Raw genomic sequence first — 25,336 nt, forward strand, 5'->3', positions numbered from 1 at the left:
TGTTCATGAGGCAAAAGAGGAGCAGAATGCAGGAAATTGCAAGCATTTGTTGAAATTATTCTGGGTGTGGACCACCAGACCCCCCCGGAGGGATTTCATTTGCAACCTACCCAATATTCAAACAGATATTATGCCCTTGTTAATGCTATTACTTGATTTTGTTGTAATTTGTGCTATATAAATAAAGTTGAGTTCAGTTGAAAGTCAACTGTTGCCATGGTTGCAAGATGAAAGAGAACCACAACTTCAGTAGCTACTCTCAGTGCTAGTGGTTCAGTTGGAAACTGTCTCTCTTAGTATCTGACTATCAAGTAGTAAAACTAGCATTTTTGTTAAGTTTGAAAGCTTAAATTGTGAATACCTGAGTGAGGAATGGCTGCAACAGGTAAGACAGACTTTACAGACAAAATATGAGAATGAACTGTAATCTGCTAAAATGAAAGAAAACTGTACATCATGAAAGGAATCACTAGATTTATATTTTTTTTAAAAAGGAAATTGTTATTAGAAAATACTTTCACTCTGTTTTCAATCGATTAAAAATATCTTTCTTTGAAAAAAAAAACCCAGTTCATTATTTTAAGTAGATGAAACTGTTTGTTGCACCATGAAATAAAAAGTAAAGAAATACATTTTGTTTAATAATTACACACTGTTGTGACCAAAGTGTGAATGAGTTCAGTATGATTATTGTATCAATGTTTTTATTAAGATTTTTTTACTTGTTCATGAGGCTAAAGAGGAGCAGAATGCAGGAAATTACAAGTATTTGTTGAAATTATTCTGGGTGGGGACCACCAGACCCCCCGGAGGGATTTCAATTGCAACCTACCCAATATTCAAACAGATATGATGCCCTTGTTAATGCGATTACTTGATTTTGTTGGAATTTGTGCTATGTAAATAAGGTTGAGTTCAGTTGAAAGTCAACTGTTGCCGTGGTTGCAAGATGAAAGAGAACCACAACTTCAGTAGCTACTCTCAGTGCTAGTGGTTCAGTTGGAAACTGTCTCTCTTAGTATCTGACTATCAAGTAGTAAAACTAGCATTTTTGTTAAGTTTGAAAGCTTAAATTGTGAATACCTGAGTGAACAATGACTGCAGCAGGTAAGACAGACTTTACAGACAAAATATGAGGATGAAATTTATTCTGCTAAAATGAAAGAAAACTGTACAGTAGTCATGAAAAAACAAATCACTGGATTTATTAAAAGAGAAATTAAAATGCAGATTACTATTATATGTAGCTAATACTGTTTGAACAGTTTGAGAGAGCTTTCAGAGCCAAAGGTGCGCGTACATGTAATACATAAAATAAGGGTGTTTGACTTCAATGTTCACAGAATGGATGTGATGTTACAGGAGGTGCTCTTGAAAACTGAGACCATGTATTACTACTTACTATTACTATACCTTTTAACTGTAAAATGTAACATGGCTCATACTCTGAGTGCATCAACAAAAAATTAGGACTTCCTACACATGCAGTCAATGCCAAGACAGGACTTCATAGATGAAGTGGATCTCCAGGCCTGTTTTCTTCAACTTAAACTTCAAAATAACAGGACTGGATGAGATTTCCTTGTTCGTGTGAGTCTTAATGCTTGAATTCTGAATCCTAACCTTGTGCTGTCTCTGTCCATTTTTGACAGCATATCCTCTAATGGCAGGACAGGTCCTCCAGAGCAACTCCACTCGATACACCATCCTTCAATTTATTGGAGAAGGCGGTTTCGGAAAAGTGGCAAAGTGCTGGGACGATAACAGCAGCAAATTAGTGGCGGTAAAAATCCTGAAGAAGGAGTATTTGCAAGACGTAGAGGATGAGGTAAGTGTTTGGATCTCTCCTAGTGTTTGGGCCTCCAACAGGACTTTAACTATGAGCTGTTGGGGTATAGCGATATAAAAATGATCTAATAGTCCTTTTTTCCTTTCAGCTGTCCGTGCTGAAGACCATTGGCTCATTGAATGCAGACAAAATCAATGTGGTTACATTCTACGAGCAATTTGAAGACTTGGGCTATGACTGCCTGGTCTTTGAGTTGTTGGACGTGGATTTATCCCACCTAGTCTGTCCAATTACCGTAAACCGTATCCGCCCCATTGCAGAGCAGGTATGAATCTTTTTAATTCTATGGTAATGCTTGCTGATTGATTAAGAAAGCTTTATGTTCAAACCTGATCTTAAACAGCTAAATAAGAGGACCTCTATTCTAATCCTGTCTTTTCTCATTGTGTCCCTGTAGCTGTTGGTTGCATTACAAGGACTTCAGTCTGTAAGGGTCATGCATCGTGACATCAAGCCCGACAATGTTATGCTGGCCAACATAAATGAGGATCCAATCAGAGTGAAGCTGGTTGACTTTGGAATGGCTTCTTCATTCTCTGCCATCACTCCCGGGATGATTGTTCAGCCCATCGGCTACAGGTATGAGGGTGTCACCCTGAATGACTTCTGTGTTTTTGTAACAAACCTCTGTCATTATAGTGTTGGTAGTTAATGCTAAACAACAGTTTTCTAAAGTGTATTTCATTATTTTGCTTCACAGAGCCCCAGAGGTTTGTCTTGGTCTTCCGTTCTCTGGGGCCATTGACATGTGGGGACTGGGCTGTACGCTGGCCTTTCTCTACCTCAATGATCATCTCTTTCCTGTTCACTGTGAATACCTCATGGTAGGTCTTTTTGTTTCATACATTATCCCCCATCCATTTAATAACGCATATGCTCTTTTCCACATGTACAATTAGTCTTGAATAACTGCCCCTAATGTGTGTAATTGTGTGTTCTTTCTGCAGATGAAGTGCATGGTGGAGATGCTGGGCATGCCGTCGAAATACCACTTCCGCTTTGGCATGTACAGCCAGAGATTCTTTTGTAAAGAGGATGAAACTGGCACACGATGGAGGCTGCTGGTAAAACATAGTTTTCATTGTTGTTTAACCTTGATTGTTGCCATACACTTCTCTTAAACCCTTTTCGTTGTCATTGCGTTTCTACAGACACCAGAAGAATACTCAGCTCGAAACAAAAGAAAAGCTGAGGAGTGGCCCAAATCTCGTGCTCATTTCTCATCATTGGATGACCTGCTCTATGTAAGTGTTCTCTACGGTATTTGAGTTCAAATAAGTAGCAGAGATATCTTCTTTAAAATGCAACATACCTTAGACATGTGTTTATAAGCTAAATTTACTCACAGTTTCTTTTTTTATTATGTCATGAGCAAGATAGGTATGAACTTGTGTATTGACCTTACTCTTTTTTTAAAAATCCAGATCTTTGAACTCGGGGATGCTGAAGAAATGGAAGACAGGAAGGTGTTCATCGACTTCCTAAAAGAGTTGTTACATCCTGATGGGGATCTGCGAATCTCTCCCGCTGATGCTCTTCAGCATCCCTTTATCACAAGGTCATACCTGAGCCAGCCCAGGAGCCAGACAGCAGGGAATAGTGAGTGACTGCACTGTGGAGACAATCATGCACATGGTGATCAACTAGTTGTTCTATTGAATTTTGTATTAATCTTTTTTTCATTTTTCCTTTTACTAAAGAAATGGATGACATTTCTCCTGCATCTGGCCAATATGGACACATTAAGACACATGAACCAGAAAATGTGCATGATGAGTCCCCACTGTCTCCTGCAAACGACCAATGTGGACATTGTGAGGCACTTGTAGCAGAAGCTTGGATTGAAGATGTCCCACTTTCTCCTGTGAAATTGTTTCCCTCTTCCAATGGACCTAATGTAGAAGACGTCTCCTTCCCCACCTCCCACTCAATGAGGTTCTCGGGCAGGTTCCAGAAACGAGTTCAGAAGTTCTTCTCTCGACTTTGGACAGGGCCTGCTGTGAGAAAGAGAGAGAAAGCCAGAAAAAGAGAGAACGAGAGTGAAAAAGAGAGAGAAAGCCAGAGAAAGAGAGAGAGAGGGAGTGTGTCTGCTAGGAAGTTCTTCTCTCGACTTCAAAAAACTGTTTCAGGTTGCTTGTTTTCCTCTGTGAAGGAGTAATTTTTTGTTTGTTTAGTTCTTTGTATATTTGCACAGTACATAGAAATTTGTAAATAAATGTATTGAATGAATCTTGATCTCAAACCTTCTTTATTTCCGCACTACCTTTCATCATTTTGACCCTTTTCAAATTGTTTTTGCCACTGATACAATAGTAGAACATATATTTTATATATTCAGAATTGGTAAAACATTGGAAGAACATCTGACAAAATATTAGTGATTTATTAGCAGTAATAATAATAATAATAATAATAATAATTATGCACATTTACGGATATTGTACATGATATGAGTGATAACACATGTTATAAAGGCTATTTTGCACAATAGGTATGCCTTCAGATTCTTACTTATCCCAAAAAGTTTGTGAACCACTGATTTACACAAAGATTCGTGTTTTCTCTGAAAGTTTTACTTTCTCCTGCGTGCCGAATTGGATGCTCCAAATGGCCAGATTTAAGCCCCGGGCCATGAGTTTGATTTGACACATGTGCTTACATGATTAAAAACTGCAACAGAAAACATTAAACAGAGTTTAAAAATCAATACAAAACATTTGTCAGAGTTTGAAATCAATGACAAAAAAACAAAACATTAAATCAATAATAAAATGATTAAAATGCTCCCTCTGAGTTATATACCGTAGATTAGAGAAAAGAAAGGCATTTAACTTGGATTTCAAAACGTTCCCATTGGAAGGGAACTCGGCCGGGGAGGAGCGTTTGCTTCCGGGGCAGCGTGTCCCGGTCCCCCGCAGTCAGTGAGGGAGGAGGATCAGAAACAGGCTGGAGAAGACGGAGAAGGGGGAGGAGAAAACAGGCAGAGCACAGCGGAGGACGGGAAGCCATCGGAGGTGAGTGACGCTGTCTGCTTTAAATAGAGACATTTTCTGGAGTCCAAATGGCTTAAACGTAAGGAAACTTTCGGTAATGCTGTGGTGTCGCTGGGCCCCGCAGTGTGTGCGCACTGCCCGGTGAGGACGGACTGCAGCTGCTGCTTGTACTGGTGGTACTGGTACTGGTGGTGGGTCGCACTGTGGGGATCCTGCTGCTCGATGGCGTTTTACGTGACACGACTTGTGTTGGTTTGTGACTTTACTGTCAGCCTTTGTAGTTGTGTGGATTGTTAGAGAAAAGGCAGGGTGTGGATACAATGAGCGCCCCACTGCACAGTGACTGCTGTGTCCTTGTGTGCATCTAACAAGTTGGTAAACATATAAGTGTAGTGGATAGGGATGTCCCGATACAACTTTTACTCTTCCGATCCGATACTGCAGCATTGAGTACTGGCTGATACCGATATGGATCGGATACTATAACAGCATGAATCATACATACTTTTATTACTTATTTTGTAGTGTGGAATGTTAGAAAAGTGATGTTACTCAAACAGAGAACAATAGTTGGCAACAGAAGGTATGATAAATAACTAACCCATTTATTTTTAACTAATTGGTTACATTTTTTTTTTTCCTTTCAACCTCATATCTACAGTATTCTACAATTGAATAAAATAAATTAAAAAAATTATTATATCGGTTATGATATCAAAGATTTTAGATGCAATCCGATAAATAGTACAAATTGAAGAACACTGTGGTATTTAATGAACTACCATAATAACATTTAGGTTTGTCTTTATTAAAATCACATCAAACCAAATTAACTACTCGGCTGCATTCATCAGTGCAACTGTTTCATTTGACAGAAAAAAATAAACTAACCAACACCCGTTTTGTTGGAAAAAAAAACCCAAAACATAGTGGTGACATTTTAGCATATTGAGTTATATTTTTTAACAAACACTAAATAAATATTAAAATGCAATGTTTAGTGCGTATTTTGTTTCGTTAATGTTGAACGTTGATTTGAATTAGGGCTGAACGATTTTGGAAAATAATCTAATTGCGACTTTTCTCCTCAATATCGCGATAATATATTTCATAATAAACAATTTCAGATTTATTTAAACTTTAGATAAATATAAAATATACATTTTAAAGCACAGATTACAACAATAAAGCAAACAAATCTGTGGCTTTACGTCTTCAACGTCTCTAACTAACTTCATGTTTCATGAAACATGTAAACATGTGGACTGCACTTCTTAAATACTCTCTGAACTTAACAGGACAGTACAAGACAGGACAAGGAAAAAAGATAATTGCAGCCTTTGCGATTAGAGAATCGTGTTTTATGATATCGCGATAATAGCGCAAATGCAATTAATCGTTCCGCTCTAATTTAAATATATACACCCATAGATGCTCAGGTACTTAAGAGTCAATTTCTGCCAAAGCGATTGTCCAAACAACACGGCTATTAGACGTGACCTGCCTCTCTCTAATTTATGAAATAAGAACATTGACATATATACGCAGGATATTCACTGTACATGAACACAAATTATTATAATAACCAATATATGATTCAATACAAATAAGCAAACTACTATGAAATTAAAATAAAGAACTTTAATTAGTAACACTGTCAACATAAGGACTGTAAAGCCCTTACATACTGTAGCTACTGCCACAGTTTCTAGCTCTTCTTCCAGAGACATTTATTAATGTCCAAACCAGGCGTGTAGAGGGAGAATTGGATCAGGCAATTTTACACCGTTTTTTCCTTTTGTTCCAAGCTCTCCAGCCAGCTTTGTGTACAAGTAAACAAACATGGGTCAAGTTATGAATATAATGCAAACCAATGCATTTTCAAGAAAACCAAACCATCCCATTATCAGGAATAAAGAGCCTGTTTATAAAAGTTTCAATCTAAGTAACTCAAGTAATTTGTTATTGTCATCTAAGTGTAGCTTGTGTTTTTGCCATTAGGCTAAAGCTGTCCATAATAAAGCTCGATAAATAAAGTATAAGAATTGGATAACTGGAGAGACATTGGTATAAAACATATCTTGCAGATGAACTCTGGAAAATGTAATTACAAAAATACATTTTTCCATCAGCCTTAGCCGATAGAGACTGCCCATTTTCTTGAGCCAATATTTGGAGCTGACACTACTTTTGCTCCTTCAATTTACATCATAAGAATTATACAGTGATGATAATAAATGGAACGAGTCTCAATTTTTATTGAAAGTAACAAAGGTGAGGTAGTATGACAACAAGTAAAAAATATTTAACAAATATTAAAAACAGGTGATGTAGAACAAGTAAAAAATATTTCTGCTCTCTGTAAATAATGCGGATCGGCGAATGCAGCAGCTCACATCGGCCGATGCCGATATCGATACACGTAAAAAATAGGGATGTCCCGATACAACTTTTTCTCTTCCGATATGATACTGATATTACAGCCTTGCGTATCTGCTGACACCGATATTGATCGGATACAATATCAGCACAAATCATACATACTTTCATTACTTATTTTGTATTGTGGAATGTTAGAAAAGGCTTGATCAAGTGATGTTACTCAAACAGAGAACAACAACAATAGGTTACTTTGTTGGAGTGTGAACCACAGTCACCTATGGATAGAAGTGCTGGAGCGGAACATTTTATCGGAGCACTTATATCGGTGATTTTAGATGCGGTCCGATAAAATCCGATAATCGTTTATCCGATATCAATATGGGATAGGGACACCTCTAGTAAAAAAACGCAAAAATCATCCGATAATATCGGCCGGCCGATGTATCGGTCTACCACTAGCTCAGACCTCCATGATCGGTTCATTAAGGTAGGACATTAAACACTTTTGATTTTCCCAGTAGATTTCATGTCATAGACATGTGGGCACACTTATCTCCAACAGTTGATTACTTCTCAGACTTTGCTTCACTTAAACTAATCTCTCAGCTAATCGTTTCAACACAGAGCAGTTTCCTTCCTGAGTGGATCCAGCTCTGAACTCATGACTGTTTCTTGATGTATCCTGTGTTTTGTCTCCAGTACGTCTGTTTTATCCATCAGTTTGAGTCATAAAAAGTCTCGTTGTGAAGCAATCAGACATAAAGGAGGTATTATCTGGGACTGCACATAGTACGTGCTGTGCCAGAGGGACGGAGAGCTTGTGAGCCCTGAGGGACGATGTGAATTCTTGTATTGGTGCTTCGTGCTGGCTGACACTGGCTAGCTAATCATTCCCAGCCTTCCTTTGGTAGTGTGTGTGTGTTGGGTCTTTAGATATCATACATGTTTGTTTTTCATGAACAAGGAGCCATTTAATTGCTTGCTGTGTTTAGTGTTTCTGTGTTAAACAAATGATTGAAGACATACCTTTCTATTAAAGGTGCGTTGGGGGCAATTTGTTGTTATGTAAAAACACTGTTGTGTGCACCAGTTCATGGGATCCTATTTGTGTTTTTGTGTCGGCCTCTGAAGTTGTTGAGAAAAACACAAATAACCAAAGGACATGTTTTCTCCTTTGAGCGTGCACAGTGAGATTACTGTCCCCATCTCTTGTGCTGACTCATATATTCAATCTTTATTTTATAAATCATGCTATTCATGAGCATAAACACTTGGGATACACTGAAATGAAAATTCTTGGCTGAAACCGAAAAACGAAACACCGAAATAAATTATTAGGCAAATGATTGGTGAGATTGAATTTATAGTTCTGAATGTCTACTAACCTCACTATAATTACAACATTGCAATTGTATAAATTTATATTAGTGCTTCAAAGAATAGATCAATTTAAAATATTAAAATATGTATTTAGCGCTGACATTCCAACAATGCACAATATAAAATAAAACTAATAAAATGTTTAACTTGACCCCGCTCATAGATTAAATAATATTGTGCAGACATGTAACTGACTGAGCTGCTGGAGGAGAGTCAAATTAAATATTGTGCAAATAAAGTGCATTTAAGTCACAGAGCACACAGTGCCGCATCGTAACAATATCCTGTTGTTATGACGCAGTGAGAAAAGTGTTTTGGCCGAAAACCAAAAATGCCCTTTTGGGCCATTTTCGGTTGAAAATTTTTTGTGGCCAAAATTTTGGTGCATCACTATTAGTAAACACATCTAAGTGTGCATTGACGACTAGTGACCAACACAGTTTTTTTTTTTAATGTTTTATTCATAAACAACTGAAAGTTCTCTTTTTATTTTACTTAACAACATTGACTTAGTGTCAAACCCATAGCTGAATATGTCACACGTTATAGATCTTCAATCACTGGAGAAGTGTGTGTATGTGAATGTGTGTTTAGCACTACTCCATCCTTCATCCATTGCTCTACCCGTCTTCCTCTCTCTGTTTTTGTCTAGAATATCTGTACGACATCGGGAGATGCTGAGTGTGGAAAAACTGACTCTGATACTTAGGAGCCAAGTTTTTGAGTCTGACTATGCATCTGTGTGTGTGTGTGTGTTTAGATTTTGCTTTGAGAATGTGCTTTCACTTTCAGAGTTTAAGATGGCAGCTCCACTGCAAAGGTGGTGTCTGTTCACTTTCCATTTTGTTCAATACTGGCGATGCACACATGCACACACACTGTCTGTGTTGACAGACATAAAGTATCTGGACCTAAATTGGACACAGGGACACATTTCATGTGAAATATTAGTAATGCAACTAGTTAGTGAGGATGCATGTAAATGTGTTTACTATGCCTACACCGTTTGTCCGATTTTGACAATTAAGCGATCAAAATTTTCAAAAATCTCCCGAGATTTACGCTTGTGCTTTTATCATTTGCAACTTTTGAACTTTTAGAATTATTATGTGTGCATTTTTTTCCTTCCCATTCACTTCTATGGGAAGCGTCAGCCTTTCCAGCTTTTAACCCCTTCATCCCCAGTCGTTCTTTAACCAATTTTGACCATTCAATTTTTAACATATTCAGCTCTCTGTTCATTTTCCGTTAATACCTTCATCGCATTTCAACCATTTCAACGTTCTTCTTTTTTTGTTTTTCTTTTTTTTTTAAACTTTATTTAGATTGTTTCCGATCCTTCAACCTGTGTCAACAATTTTCATCATAACTTCTGCATTATTTCACAGGGGGTTCATTGGCAAGGTTAATACTAGGCTAGTGCTAATGCTTGGCAAATGGTAAAATAGTGCGAGGCTAATGCAATGCTAATGTTAATCTGATGCTAATATTAAGCTATTGCTAGATTACTGCTTAGCTAATGCTAGGTTAATGTTATTTCTAGGTTAATGCTAGGCTAATGCTAACATTAGGTTAATGCTATTGCTAGGCTAATGCTATGTCAATGCCAAGGCTAGGTTAATGCCAGCCTAATGCTAATGCTAGGCTAATGTGGTGGGCCAGCACCTGCATCCTTATTTGCATTTTCTTCATGAAATCTTAAACTTGAATTCAGTTGCATAATTGCAATAAAAAACAGACGTATAATTACTGTATGTGACCTGCTGACCAAGGTGTTCCATGAATATGTAATGGCTGAATAGATGTGGATATTACTGCAGCCTTCCTGAGGAAGATGCTGCAGAGCTGAAGCAGAAATATGTGAGCAGCTGAGCCCTGCTTTCATGTCTTTGGTGTTCTTTGGGATGGATTCCTGCAAAAAGGATCACAATGAATTTAGTAGGATTTTAGCATTTGCTGATATAGTGATAGAGGGTGTTTTAGGACATCATAGAAAAGGCTCCCACCAGGGTTTGAACAAAGCTACATCTACAGTCTTCGTACTAGCTGAGCTCCCTGACAATTGGTTTAATCACACATACACCTGGGTTCAAGCCCTGGGGTGGGCACTTGGGTCTTTTCTGTGTGGAGTTTGCATGTTCTCCCCGTGCTTGCATAGGTTTTCTCCGGGTAGTCCGGCTTCATCGCGCCATCAAAATACATGGATGTTGATTGGAGTCTCGAAATCGCTCGTAGGAGTGAATCTGAGTGGTTGTCTGTGTTTGTTGCCCTGCGATGGACTGGTGCTCTGTCCAAGGTGTACCTTTGCCCAACGCCCAATGAGAACTAGAGATAGGCACCAGCAGAACCCTAAAAAACGGTTATACATGGGTTATAAAATGGACGGATAGATGGATGGACTAGGCACACAAATGTTGTGCCTCCTGAATAGATTTATTTCTATAGTTTTTTTTTTTTTGGTTATCTCCCACCTGGTGTGGGACCAAGACTGACCCTTGTATTACCAGTTCATGTTCTAATCAAGGTCATTTCCATCATCATTATCATTTCAACTAAAAATAAACATGATTAAATCCCATGTTTTTAATGCTTTCATTTGAAAACACGTACCCCCATTTGAGAAACACTGTCCTAAACTACACTGAACTCAGATCATTGATTAAAACTACTGATAACCTTTGCAAAGCACACATTAGTCATTGAAAGGAGAGAAGTGTTTCCTTACCAGGATGAAGATCATCACTAATGTAATGTCTGTGGAAGGTTTGAAATATAATCAAGTGATGCTTTTGTAGCGAGAAAAGATTTGTGTTGATAACCTGATGTTTTCACAAGTGAGAAATGGGATGATAGTGCATCAAAATCCTCCTCGTTGGATTCCTTTTTCTTGTTGTTTGTATAATAGCATCTCAGAGGATGTCTAGATGTAATATAAGCAATGGAATATCCTTTTTTTTTTTTTTTACAAGCATCAACAAGCCATGTCTTGAGAACACTAAAATAATGAGTTCTGGTCATACTGGAGTCCCTGGTCCTATGAAAAAGCTCTCCTGCATTTGGAATTAAAGACGGTCACCTAACATTAGTTTTATAAGTTAATAAGCAGTTACTTGATCTTCCCTCACACTTCAGAATCTCTCTGCATATCTGGGCCAAGCACTCAGTGCACTATAGATATATTTGTGCTCGCCAAGTATTAACACATTGTTTGTTTGTGTGTTACTATGTGTGCGTGTGGTTTTTGCGACATTCTTGCCTGGCAGCACCACCCTGTGAGTCTCTGTGTGTGGTCGATGTTATGTGGGGAAAATCCGAGGAGAAAGAAAGGTGAAAGTTGCTTGCATGTGTGTGCGTGTGTGGATGATTTGTTGACTGTATGTATGTGTGTGTGAATAATCAGATAAAGAACATTGAGATCTGTTACTGCTAACACTGCTGTGTATGTGTGTTGTCAATCTTATTCTCGATCTCTTACTCTTCACTAATTCATTCAGGGCCCCATCAATGCCTTTCAATAGCTTTATTGTCCCAACGGTCAGGAAAGGCTGGTGTGTGTGTGTGTGCGCGTATGACATTGTTGTTGCATGGTGCAGACAGCCGTGAGGTGTGTTTGAACAGGGAAGGAGCAGAGAGGCCCCGATCATCCTGTAGGGTGTGAAACTCAAAGACAGCCCCCCCCCCCTTTTGTCTGTTCATCTGTCCTTCAGTTTGACAGAGATTCACCCTTTTGCCTTTTCTTTACCACTTCAAATTCTGCTTTCTTCTACTTATTTTCATACATTGTGTGTGTGCGTGTGTGTGTGTTCATCTTGCTGTGAAATATATGATTGGGTTACATGTTTGCCTGCTATTCTTGCTGCAAATCACCTGCATGCGCATGAGCCCACACACACGCACACACATACGCGCACACTGACCTAGACATGTATTTTCTCACCACCGTTGTTTATATGTTTCTGCTGCTGATGTTGTCTTTTCCACATGGCTGCACATTCTCATGTATACCCCCATCACTCAGACATTTTTTTTTTCTCCCCTCCTTGACCTTCCTCTCCCTTTCTTGCCCTGACTTCCAAGCCTCCTCATCGTCACATGCTTTAAAAGCCTGAGTGGGATGAAAGAAGCTGTAAAGGCCAGAGCCGCGGGTGCTTGGGTAAATTGAGCTCCTGCAGTGAGTTCAAGGATTTCTCTGCCGCTTTGCTAGGGTTTGCTATCATGACTCCAAGGCTTCTTCAGCAAATTGTCAAGAGTGCGACTTTATCTGAATCTGGCAAGTCATCCTTAACTGTGAAAGCACAGCATACTTGAGTAGAGTTTAAGGTAGGGCTACGATAAACAATTGTTTATAAACGATTAATCTCGCAATTATTATCTGACGATTAATTTATTCGATTCAACTCGATTTGATTATTGATTATCTTCACATTAATTGACTAAAAGTAATTTATACATGAATGGATGGATGGATGATAGATAGATGTTGATTTACATATCTAAAATGAAAAAAAAAAACATGAATTCCTTAACATTGCAATATGTTTATTGCTCTTCAACTCAAAATTCCAAATTGAAGTTCATGTAACAATATAAAAGTACAAAATAATCCATTCAAAATCAGAAGTAGCATGAAAATAAACTTTCCTTTTATCTTAAGAATTGTGTGAAAAACTCCAATAGATGCCTATGTGTACAGCAAACATACATTGTGTTTAATTTACAAATCAGGACGGACTACCAGGGTATCACAGTGGTATGTAAATGTGTTCATTCATCGCATGTGTGCTTGTGTGCGGTTGTTGCTGCTGGTGCCACTGATGTCACAGCGGGTGTTTCCTCCTTGTCCCGTCGACGCGCTGCAGTCCGGTCACACCCGGGATAAAGGACGCGGGTTACGGGGAACAGCTACCTTCGACGAACGAGTGCGTGCCTTCACTGCGTTGCGCTTTTGAAACTCGGAGGAGACACTCCCGTTAGTTATTCTCCGGCACCGCCATCTTTGTTTTGGTCGGACTACGCGTCGACGTCATCGATGATGTTGACGTGTCGTCCTGGCCCCAGTTTAAGGATAACTTGTCATAGTGCTGGGCAGTAGGGGACGGGGTGGGAATCTGAAGAACCTCACGCTTCGATTTGCTTACGATTATAGGGACTGTGATTTGATTAGGAGTGATTGCATTTAGATGCACATTTTCAAAGCTTTTTTTTTTTTTTTTTAATTTGCTCTTTTTTTAAACAGCATTTGCATTCAGATACAGGAGACAAATTGACCTCTTTTACCCCCTGTCAACCAACAAAAAATATCTGTAAACTGTTAGGTTAGAACGGCATGGTAAAGGGCCAAAGTAGCATCATCCTAGCTCATAACATACACGATACAATAAACAAACAATTTGAAAAGACATTTTGTGACAGTGAGTGTGATTAACTACAGCCGTTATAAAGAGAAGTTAGATTAATAACAATCATTGATGTAAAGCAGTGATTACCATCCAGAGAGGTACTTGAATAGATTTAATAATCACTCTGTGGTGAACAAAATAACTTTATGATATGGTTATCGACCCATGATGCTTTGCGGGCCATTCAAGATGGCAGCCCCCTTGCTCTTTAACTGTAAATAAGGCTACTTTTTAAAAGGCAATCAATGGGACAGACTTAAAATCAGTGGTAGGTCCTTCTAGTTAAGACCAGCGTGGACATTAATGCATTTCTACAATATTCACTCTTTATGACAGTAAAACAGGTCATACTAAGCCAATTTACTGCCATATACTGTGAAACCGATATAGTTTTTTTTATCATAACACCCAGGCACAGACTTGTCAAAAGAAATTAGAGTGAAAACACTCACCTGTAATTCTTTACCAGCAACATTCTCAGTTTTCAGCTTCTCTAAATGCTAAAAAACTTATTTCAATAACCGGAAAATGCACCAGCGCACCCTTGAGTGGAAGTACAGAAAGAAACCAAAGGTAAAGCCTGCAGGTAAAGGTTGAAAGAATTGTAAATGGACTCTGTGAGAGGGAACTTCGACAGCCTTTGAAATTGATTTGAATTACAAATGCACAGTATCCCTTTCAAGTGCATTTCTGTCAGCAGATTGTGTTTATTAATGCTGACGACTTCAAATATTTTTACATTCAATAAAGCTCCGGACGAGAAGCTCTGAAATCACTTTGCTTATCTGCTTTATATTCCTATGAAGAAGCTGAAACCGACCACTCACTTATCATAAGGCTTTTCTTCAGGGGTAAACTTTCCTTTTCTTCTGTTCTTCTTTTTGTTCTCTTGTGCTATTCAACCTCCATGTGCACTAAACCCACAAAGGTTACAGTCTGATGTTTGGAGGTCCCCATATTACAAAAACGTAATGGTTTAATATTATTATTTACAATAATTAGCAGAGGTTTTTATTATGAAGTCTTTAGTAAACTCGATAAAACGTACAAAAAAACACAGCAAGAAATAATTTTCTTTAGATTTTTAAGGGAACTGATTAGTTTAAGCCAGAATTAGAATAAAAGCGGCAAATATGTATGAATGTTCAAATGTTTTAAATGGAGTAAATGTTGTAAAATAAGAACTGCTAATATCATAAACACTCACGATCTATTTCACATTTTTATATGGTACTTACTGTAATCTTCCTTAATACAGTTTCTGTTATTGTACATGTTTTATTGTAAATCGTAGTAATTAGCAAAAAGTTAATATTCTGTCCAGATTTACAGATGCATACATTTACACATATTAGAAACTAAGACTCCACATGGAAGGGAACATGCAACGTGCAGAAAAAGATAAAAGCCGTGCACGAATGAGTCGGTAATCAGCAGCACACTAAATATATCTCGAAAAAAAACCTGATGATTCGTGAGTAATTCACGACAAATACGAGTCATCTTTGACACTGATGTGTTTTAATATCTCATCTATTCAGTATTCATTCATATCCTGATACTGATCCAAATGCAGAGGAAATATTCTACTGTTTGTCTTAATTGCATGTCTTCAAGTATATTCCTTTTGCTTTTGGCACACAGCAATAAATAAAAACTGCAATACTCGCTCAACTGCTTTTAATGAGGTGAAGCAAATAATGTATTGAGAGTTAAATTTGCAATGTGGGCAGGCTGTAATAGGGGGTCAATACTTGAGCTTTAATGTAGATTGAGACTCATTTGCTAAGTATACATTTAAAATAAGATGAGGTTTGCTTTTTTGCAAGCTCAACATTTCTATTCCTTGATGGTTGAGTAGATCCAGAAGATTTAGTGAGTTCATTGCAGGGCTAACACACGGACAAATGCAGTCAATTTACAAATGCAAAATTAACATACATACTCGGGGTGTGTAATGCCTGGCATTTGGTGATACAATTTGTATCTCGATACATAGGTCACAATACGATATATCCCGATATTAAAGTATAAGGCGATTATTGCAAATATTTGACTTAAGAATAAGAACTTAAAATGAAAAAAATATTATACAATCTGCCTGTGGCTTTTAAACCAACTTTGACTTTAGTGCAACATAACTGAGGTATTTGCCTAAAACAATAAATAAATGCAGAAAGTTAGTACTTTTTTTTTTTAGATTTTATTAAAAAACACAAGCTGGTCAACATGCCCAGGTTTCAGTAAACTTCTTTGTGCAGTTACTATGTCTCCTGCAGTGGAAAAGACTTTCTTGGTTAAATAAAGATTAAAAAAAGAAATAAAGTAAAAAAGATTGATATGGATGCATTTAGAATCGATCCGAGAATCACGCGACTTAATATCGCGATATATCGCCGAATTCATTTTTTTCAACACCCCTAATACATAGTTATCTTTTTTTTTTTTTTTTTTTTTAAATATGTGAGTACCAACCCATTCTCTAGTCATAAAATGTAAAATCTCAGAAACAAGTGAGCCTTTTGGTTGTAAGGCACCATCCCTAGCCTCCATTTCAAATGGTCTCGAGCATTTGGAATTAAAAATAAAATTCCCAGGCTTCCCACTTTCTTTCTCGTCTGCCTTTTGCAATGGTTCTCTGGGAGTTGTGAAGGAACATTCCTTTCTGTTAAAATCACAGGACGATTGCGGATATGGGTCTGGGTGCTGAATCACAACTGCAGTCACTGTGGTGATTAAGGTTTCTAACACATTCCACCTAAGGTTTATCATATCCTTTTCATCTGGTCATCGGAAAGAATGTGATGCAATCATGGCAGCTTCATCGTTATATTGTTACACACTAACCACACATTGATTTAAGTATTTGGACTTGGGTATAATTGAACAGCAAGGCTTTGAGTAAACAAACACAACGCTGGAATGTGATCCTTGGCTTTGCAATAACAATGGAAAAGTAGGCAGTTTTGGCTTTCTACACGGATGTGTCCATGCATTGGTTGTGGTTTAGCTGGTTCTATCATCTTTATTTTCAAAAAGCTTACCCAGGTTCTGCTCTACTGAGGTTTGTAAATAACAAAGATGTTTTTCCCCCTGAAGGGAGAGAGAGATAAAGAGAGAGAGCGGGGAGGACTGCTGCTGCCATTGAGTTGGAGGAAGAGCTGACAGGAGCAGGAAAGTTTGGTCGTTTAAAATACTGCAGAGGGTGCGATCGTTGCAGTTTTGTCTACAGTTTCTTTGGCAAAGGTGGATCATTCATTTTCTGATGAGTCACTCTAATCCCACCCTGAATTTATTGGTCCTGATTACCACCGGGTCGTGGGCCGCTACCGGGCTGCGAAAAGAAATAAATGTTTTTTTAAAATAAAATGTATTTGATTTTAATATTCTCTGGTAATTTTATTGCCACTTCCGCTTTTGCATTCATAGTTCCTTCACTTGACTGCGCACACCCCCATGCACCATATTGAAATAGGAAATCAGCTCTGGAATGTCTCAAGCCTTAAATTGTACCATCATAAACCTTATTCAAAGACACACACACGCTGGAACCTTGAATTGAGTGCAGAGCTGTTTATGTCTAGACTTCCCCTGGCTCTCGGATGTCCTGTCACATCACGGCTATAAAAAGGATGCACAGTCCCTCCGCTGCCTCTTCCCTCGCCTCGGACATGACAGGCCTCTTTTTGCATAGACATCCATGTCTCCCGGTGTTTTTATTCTGAGCGAGCACAAGCATTACATGCCCTGCCCTCATATCTTTTGAAAAAAAAACATTAAAAAAGAGCCATACTGTCTGCACTGAAGCATGGAGTGACATTTACCAGTAGCTTGCACATTTATGAGATTGTAAAAATCATCCTACAAAACCAAATATTCTATCGGCATCATATTTGTTAGTTAGACCCATGGGACTCCCATCCAAATACGGTCCTCCATGGCTTATTTCAGGCCCTGTGCTGCCCTTTTTTAGCTCAAGGAGCAAAATGTCTGAATTTGCAATGTCTTACGAAATAAACGTTAGAAATCAGGAGGTGTGAACATTAGGGGTGTCCCGATCCGATACCGATTATCGGGTATTGGTCCGATATCAGCCTGAAAATGAATAGATTTCTGATTTTTGTTTTTGTTTTTCCAATTCATTTTTTATTTATTTTTTCAATTGTAGAATACTGTAGATATTATGTTGAAGGTTAAAATGTATGTAATCAATTGGTTAATAATAAATGGGTCAGTTTTTCTCATACCTACTGTTACTATTGTTTTCTGTTTGAGTAACATCACCTGATCAAGCCTTTTCTAACATTCCACACCACAAAATAAGTAATTTTTTATTTTTATTTTGTATTAAAGAAAAAAAGAAGTAATAAAAGTATGTATGATTCATGCTGATATCAGGTCGATATTGCTATCGGCCGATACGCAAGGCTGCAATATCGGTATCACGTCGGAAATTAAAAAGTTGTACTGGGACATCCCTAGTGAAGATCAATCAAGATGGCATGTGAAAAGTCTCCGGGTAGACAGTGTCGACTGTCCCTCCACCAACATTCCTTCACAGCACCGCGACCATGCTGCCACCAACTGTTGTCAACAAAAGTAGCGATTTATCGGTTTTCTCCATCACTCTTGGTTCTATTCCCATCTGGATAAAAGTCATTGTTGTTGGTATATCAAGGACATCTCTGCTGTGTTTTTACACTGCAGCTAGATCACATCTTCACACTCTAAAGATTTAACGTAAATACCCTCAGTGCTTACAAAAATGAAAAAAAGCGGGTAAGGAAAATGGGAGCACAGCATTTTGTTTTCTACCTCTCTGACAATGCAGCTTTTTTTTTTTTTTTTTTTTTTTTTTTTTTTTTTCTTGTCTGCACATTCTGTCGAAGGTTAACACTACAAGAAGTGCAATCTTTTAACAGCAATGCATATTTTGTTATTGCAATTAAATAAATTTATTTATTTCATTGCATAATTGTGACCATCACCAGCCCTCCCTAGGGAAGGGTAAGAAATACTTTATTAAAGGGAGGATGTAAAAAAAGAGAGGGCAGTGTTACACCAAGGTGAGGGGTTGGAGAGGGGTGGGGAAGTTAACAGGGAAGAGGAATACAAGATAGGAAATGGAATGGGTGGGGAGTAGTCAATAGATTTCAAGTGATGCGATGTGAAATTGTGGTTGTGTATATTGTGCTTATTGTTGAGTTATCAAGCCAGTTTGGTGACCAGTGTGCGGCTTAGGAATAATGGTGGTGGCTGTGAGCAGAGGAAGAAGTGAGTGGAAATTCCATAAAACAGGTATTTGGGAACAACGTGTCTGTGGTTGAGCCCAGTATGAGTGTTATCCCACAGCCCAAGGCCAGTGCATCCATGACAAATGTATTTCCAAGAACCGCCACTGCAAAACCCACGAGCCGCCCCCGGGCCCCGGAAGCAGCCAGGCCAGCAGCAAGAGCGGGCAACCCGGGGGCCCCCGGCGACCACCACACGGCCAGGCAGCCCCCCGAACGCCCCCAAGATCCCAAACCGAGAGGCAACCATCGCCCCCCCCATACACACCCGAGAAAGCCCAAAGGAGCCAAGGACCCAGCGCACCACGCCACCAATCCAACCCCCAACCCCCAGACCCCCCACCCCATCCCCCCCCACCCCCCCCACACCCCCGCGCCCAACCCCCCGAGGGGAGGGCCCAGAGAGCTCCCCGCCCGAGACCCCAGCGGAGGAGCCGAAGCCCACGCCCAGCAGACGACCAGAGCCATGCCGAACGGGCAGCCGGCGGGCACCCGCCGCCGGGCCCAGAGCCAGCAGGGACCCGACCCCAGGCCAGAGGGACCCGGAATGAACGCAGCACCAGGAGCAGCCCGCCCAGGGAGGACGACCACACCCCAAGCCGCATAAGGCACCAGGGGGCCGCCGGGAGTCTCCCCGCCGGCCCCCAGGCACCCCAACCTAGCCCCCCATGGCGCCCCAAATCACCTATTGTTGATGTCGCCCGCGCCACGGGCTTTAGTTTTTTTATTTTTTATTTTTTTTTTTTAAAAGCCAGGGCCCCCTCCAAGGGCCAAGCCAGACCGCCTTGTGCATCCCCAGCACCCTGCCTCACGGGGCACTGCCCAAGCAGGGGCCGTACCATTAGGTATGCAAGGGCGCGGCACGCGGCACCCGCCCCGAAAGACCCCCGCCAGGACCGGCCCGGCCAGCCAGCCAATCACCCCGGGCCCCAGGAGCACCCCCTGGGACCAGGACCCCCCAAGGGCAAGTCCCCGGGCCAAGCCCCCCGGGACGCACCCCCCACCCCCGCCCAGGACCCGGCCACAGCCCAGCAGGACCGCACAGCCCCGGACAGCCCAAGGCCAGCAGCCCAGGGCCCGCCGCCCCCCGGGCAGCGCCAGCCACGGAGCAGCGCCACCCACCGGCCCGCGAGCAACCGGCGATCCCCACCGCGGGGACGGAGGCACCCCAAAGGCACACATCAAGTGCGGAACCGCAGCCCCGAGCCAAAGATGCCCCGGACCCACCCACCAGTCCGCAGATGGCAGGACAGACCCACCGGGCGGCCGACAGCAACCTCCACCACCGGAACAGCTAGCGCCGCCCCCCAGTCAACAGCAATGCAGCTGTTATTAAACTTAAATACTCATCATGAATAAGATGCTAGCTGGGTTTCCAGTACAGATTTTCACATAATAAAAACAATGTTTCTAAATGTCGACAAAGTATAATTGCCCTTTGAAAGTGTTTCCATTGAACATTGTTTTGGGCTGGAGCCTCGTAACGCCCGTGAAATCTCATCCCCCGAGACTTAGCCGCAGGAAGACAGAAGCTGAGAACCTCCTTATAACACTCCGTATTCCTTTGTTGTTTTATGTCTAATGTGGCAGTAATCATTTTAAAATATAATGCTCAGAAATGTCCGGCGCCATGTTTTCTCAGAGAGAAGTGGTCACATGACCAGGTACCTCACGTCATGTGACCATGCATCTCATGTTCTGTAACGAGTATTTGTGGAAAAAGTGTTTCCATAGTGCTTTTGCGCACATTTCAATATCGAAACATCTGAAATTCTTCCTCGTGAAAGTGTAAAAACTTTTTAGCAATACTTCAGTGTTTTTTCAAAATGTGTTTCCATTACCAGTTTTTATTGCCCTATTTAGATTTTGCCCATTTCCAAGGGTAATCGAAACATAGCTCGTGTTACAATCCCAAGCAAGATGACTATAGTGTAGTCGGACAATTAGGGGATAGAAGGTTTGTGATGACTCAAACTTTTATATCTGTGTTGTTACTAGCTGTGTGAATTAAAGGCATTCATTTAACTCTTTGTTATAGAGTTGAACAGCTGGTGAATTAAAAAGGATTGGCGCGATGATTATATGGGATATTCGAGCCGAGCCGGATTCTGCTCTCAGCTTCTGGGCCAGGAAAATAACTGTAGTCTCATTACATAAAGGTTTCTCTGACTTTAGGAGCTGTTCCAGAGAGGGATCAGACCTAGAGAATCAACAAACCTCTTTGGAGTGTTAGCGGGTTAGTGGTGTACCCTTTCTCCTCCTGTAAGACCCCTCCTTACCCACAGGAAAGAGAGGCAGTACAGGAATCTGGGAACAAGGGGGGGGAGGGTTACAGCAGACTTGGTCCCACTTTTTTCCGCCTCAAATCCAGGAAACCATTTCTTGGCTCTGTTTCAGAGAAGTTTTATTTCCCCCCTAGCAGCACAGAACTGTAAACGCTGTAGTGTTCTTTGTTACTCAACCCTCCGTTCCTTTTGAATCATTGAAGAAGTGTTGACACTGTACAGGCCAGCTTTACAGGTGATTGTGTAATATTTGCATTTTTCTTACAGTGGACACTTTTTCTTTTCACTAAAAGACATTCATTTTCTCTCCCTTTATGCTTTGTTTACATTCTGATTGTTGCCGTTCTTAGTTTTGCTTGAGGTCACTGAATGGGACGTGTGCGCACACGCTGCCACAAACACTTAACGGGTACCTTCATTCTTAAGGCGTGTGTCTGAGTGTTTTTTCTGCCTTTGTGGTTGATCAATTAGAGTTTTTTTGTGTGTGTATGTTGCCCCCCTGTCCTCCTGACCTCCCCTCACCAACATGCTTGGAATTCTTTGGCACACCCCCGAAAATTCCTCACTTCTTTCCTTTCATTTGTGTTTATGTATTCTTTTCTTCTCATTGAGGGTAACACCACACCAGTCAGAAAATTATACCCTTCATTTTATGTAAACAATGCAACATTTTCAAACGTTTGCGCAAAGAAAAGAGAGTGTTTGAAGTGTGCGGTAAATCCATACTATACATGAGAAATGACAGGGAAGCTATTTCCGTCATCCTTCACGCTCACTTCTGCAAGGACATACTGTATATACAGGCGTGGGAGCACACTGGAAACATAGGGGGAACTTTGGGTAAATGTTCTGTATATATGTGTGTGTGTGTGTTTGTCGCACATGATTGTTTATTTAGGGTGGAGTCTCACTCAGTGTTACTTTGTCTCTGCTGTTTCCTGCCATGAACAATGCGAGGAAACACACACACACACGATGTATAATTAGTTTAATGTGTATAGGATTGTATCTTACTTTTAGAGATGTAAAGACTTTATTTTATTTTTTTTATTTTTTTTACAGCAAAGGGCGCTATCTATTTAGAATTTGAAATTCAGGACTCACCACCGTGTTTTAAATCAGAAGTGTGGAAGCATTTTGGCTTCCCCAAGACAAAATGAAAGAGGTGAGAAAGAAAGAACATATGAAATCCAAGATAAGAGCCAGAATTTAAAAAAATAGGCTTCTTCTTCATTTGTACTATTTCTTTATTTCATTCAGGATTTATTTTTAATGAAATTGCATTGTTTTGCATAGTTTATCAAGGGATTCTTTTGACAATGAAAGATAAAAGAAAATAGTACAGCATTTTTATTCTTATTTTCGAAGAAAAAAAAAACAATATTGTTCACTCATCATTTGTCGCCAGTCTCATTTTGTAAAATAAATTGTGAGAGAATCTTCTCGTGAACCCAGTATCGGGAGTTGAGTGAATCGTTTCGTCCCTGCTTGCTTTTAAAGCGCCACATAACTTTCATTACTTCTTGAAATAATTTACAGCTCAGTAATTGGACTGAAGAAGGTTATTTAATGAACCACGAAGACATATTTAGTGGAGGTATTATTCAGATTTCTTCCTATTAATTTCTCCGTCTCTGCTGATGTATTCTTTTATCTTTGAGGCTTATTTTAAAGTGCTGAGTTGGGCTTTCCTCCCCCTGGTCATCTAACAGAGCTGCTATTGTAGATTTGAAGGAACTTAAATGGCCATAAAACAACAAAGTCTGCAATGCATGCTGGTCCTCAGCCATTTAGAGCTTCATATATAGTGAAAAGGCCAAAAGATCCATTCTCATTAATACATGAAGCTGGCAGGAATCAGCTGAATGTGTTCTCCTCCAGCTCGTGGAGTGGCAGTTCTCCCCCCTTTTAAGTGTTTTATGTTCGAGTTCATTGCTTTGTCCATTGGTTAGCAGTGTTGCATTGTTGTATTGTAAAGGACAGTTTGTGGAGTGAAATGTTGAGGGCCTGGTTTCCTTTGCAGCCAATGAATTTAAAGCCAAGAAGAATCTGGGAAGACTGCCTTTTTTCTTTTCTTTTTGTTGGCTTACATTTCTTTAGCCACATTCTTTCCATACCCTGTATGGCTCCAGTTGTTGACTGGAATTTCGGAAACCTCTTCATTTTGTTGTTGTTTTCCTGGATTATAGCTGCGACAGTTCTGCTTTCTTGTCAGTCTTTTTTGGTAACAGATGGTGTGTCTCACAAACCAGAGCGTGAGACGTAAAAGACGAGGGGAGGAGCGGCGCTGTAAATCAAGACGAAAACTGGTGGTTTTATGAGAGTTTACTGACATTTCTATTCTACGTTTAACAAGAAAAGACAGCAATTTATCCCCAGACAATAGATAAAACCATGGGGGGAGTTGCAAATCATTACTGCAGAGGTGACTGAGTAAAATATTGAAAATCAAGTTGGAGTAGTTTGAAGTAAAAATGTGAGAAACCTGAAGAGGAGGAAAGATAGAGAAACTGTTGACCGTCATCCACACGGCTGATCATTACCTCCATGTTTGTTTGTCTGTCTGTGAAGAACAGATTTTGATGATATTTGATCCGGATCAAGATACTGGATCCCTTAATCATATCTTGGTTAGTAATTGACCGATCTTTATGAAATTTGACTCACCTGAATCGGGTCGTTATTGCGCGTTTAGTCATGATTTTTCAAAAGAAATGGGGGTGCCCATTACATTTGGACCTACTATTTTGCTATTAACCTTTAAAGTGTGAATGGTCAGGATCACTGGTCTAGAATCCTGATAACTGCGAATATCTGGCAAGGGGAATATTTGGCGCTTGGTTGAGGTTTGCGCTTTTGTTTTAAACGCAGTATGTGTCCTTTCCTGACTGGGCTCGGACTGGTAAATAATGATGGTTGTGCACACAGCTTCCAGTGGAGGACTGGGTGAGGAGGCGTTGGGGTGGTGCAGCTGTTTCTCTCTTTTCTGTTAGACCCAGACCCCCAACAGACATACAACACTAACACACATAACAGGACACAGCCAGTGGGCTACCCAGAAGGTTAGAGGTCAAAGGTCACTGTCATACTGTGACACATCTCAGATCTTATTACAAACCCCATCACCCTTTTCTGTGTGTGTTTTTGCCTGTGTGTGTGTGTGTGTGTGTGTTAATGGTATGTGACTTTGACGTGCTATCCATTTATCAGCGTCAGCATGTTCAAGTCCTACAACCAAACCCATGTGCAAGGCTTTGCCACATGTATACTTAGTGTGTGTGTATTTGTGTAGAAACGTGTCTGTATAAGTGCCAATGCTGCCCTGCCCATCGAGGGGCCCTGTAATTATGCAGGGACCCCCACTCCTCTACCACAGAGAACTGCAGGAAACCATCGAAGGCCAATGAGACCCAAAAGACACGAGAAACATACGTTACACTCAGCTGGTCCAATTTAAAGCTATTTCCTGTTAGAATTTAAAGTTGTATTTTCCTGCATACTTCACTCTACGCCATTTCTCCGCCAAAGTTTTGAAACATTATTTTTTCTAGTTTTATACGTGTCTGTAAGGCAGATAATGATAGGGCATCTTCAGTGCAGCCTGTAGTTAGCGTTTAGACACTGACACTTTTTGTTGTGTTGACTTGCAGGAAAATCTTTTAACAGAAGTCGAAACGATTAAATAAACATCATATGCTTCAAAAGGACATCATTACTACATGAGTTGGATATAAAACCTAATAAAATGACTTGTTTT

The 25,336-nt window shown here is 40.1% G+C and overlaps 2 protein-coding genes across 6 annotated transcripts in view; both read left to right on the plus strand.

Moving 5' to 3' along the window:
* Window positions 1-278: 278 nt before the first annotated feature.
* LOC114457624 (homeodomain-interacting protein kinase 3-like) lies at window positions 279-10,933 on the plus strand. Its single transcript, XM_028439652.1, has 11 exons — window positions 279-385; window positions 1,653-1,828; window positions 1,938-2,114; window positions 2,247-2,428; window positions 2,550-2,673; window positions 2,797-2,913; window positions 3,001-3,093; window positions 3,274-3,448; window positions 3,550-3,848; window positions 4,768-4,863; window positions 10,778-10,933. Exons 1-11 carry the CDS (start codon window positions 373-375, stop codon window positions 10,931-10,933), a joined length of 1,608 nt encoding a protein of 535 aa, XP_028295453.1. The 5' UTR covers window positions 279-372.
* LOC114463003 (amyloid-beta A4 precursor protein-binding family B member 2-like) overlaps window positions 4,762-25,336 on the plus strand; it is a 60,183-nt gene continuing 39,608 nt past the window's right edge. For all 5 annotated transcript variants that reach the window (XM_028446207.1, XM_028446241.1, XM_028446225.1 and 2 more), the window contains exon 1: window positions 4,762-4,863. The gene's annotated coding sequence lies outside the window, so the exon portion shown is untranslated. The remainder of the gene's footprint in view (window positions 4,864-25,336) is intronic.

Source organism: Gouania willdenowi, chromosome 1 (assembly GCF_900634775.1).
Source record: "Gouania willdenowi chromosome 1, fGouWil2.1, whole genome shotgun sequence".
Taxonomy (NCBI): domain Eukaryota; kingdom Metazoa; phylum Chordata; class Actinopteri; order Blenniiformes; family Gobiesocidae; genus Gouania; species Gouania willdenowi.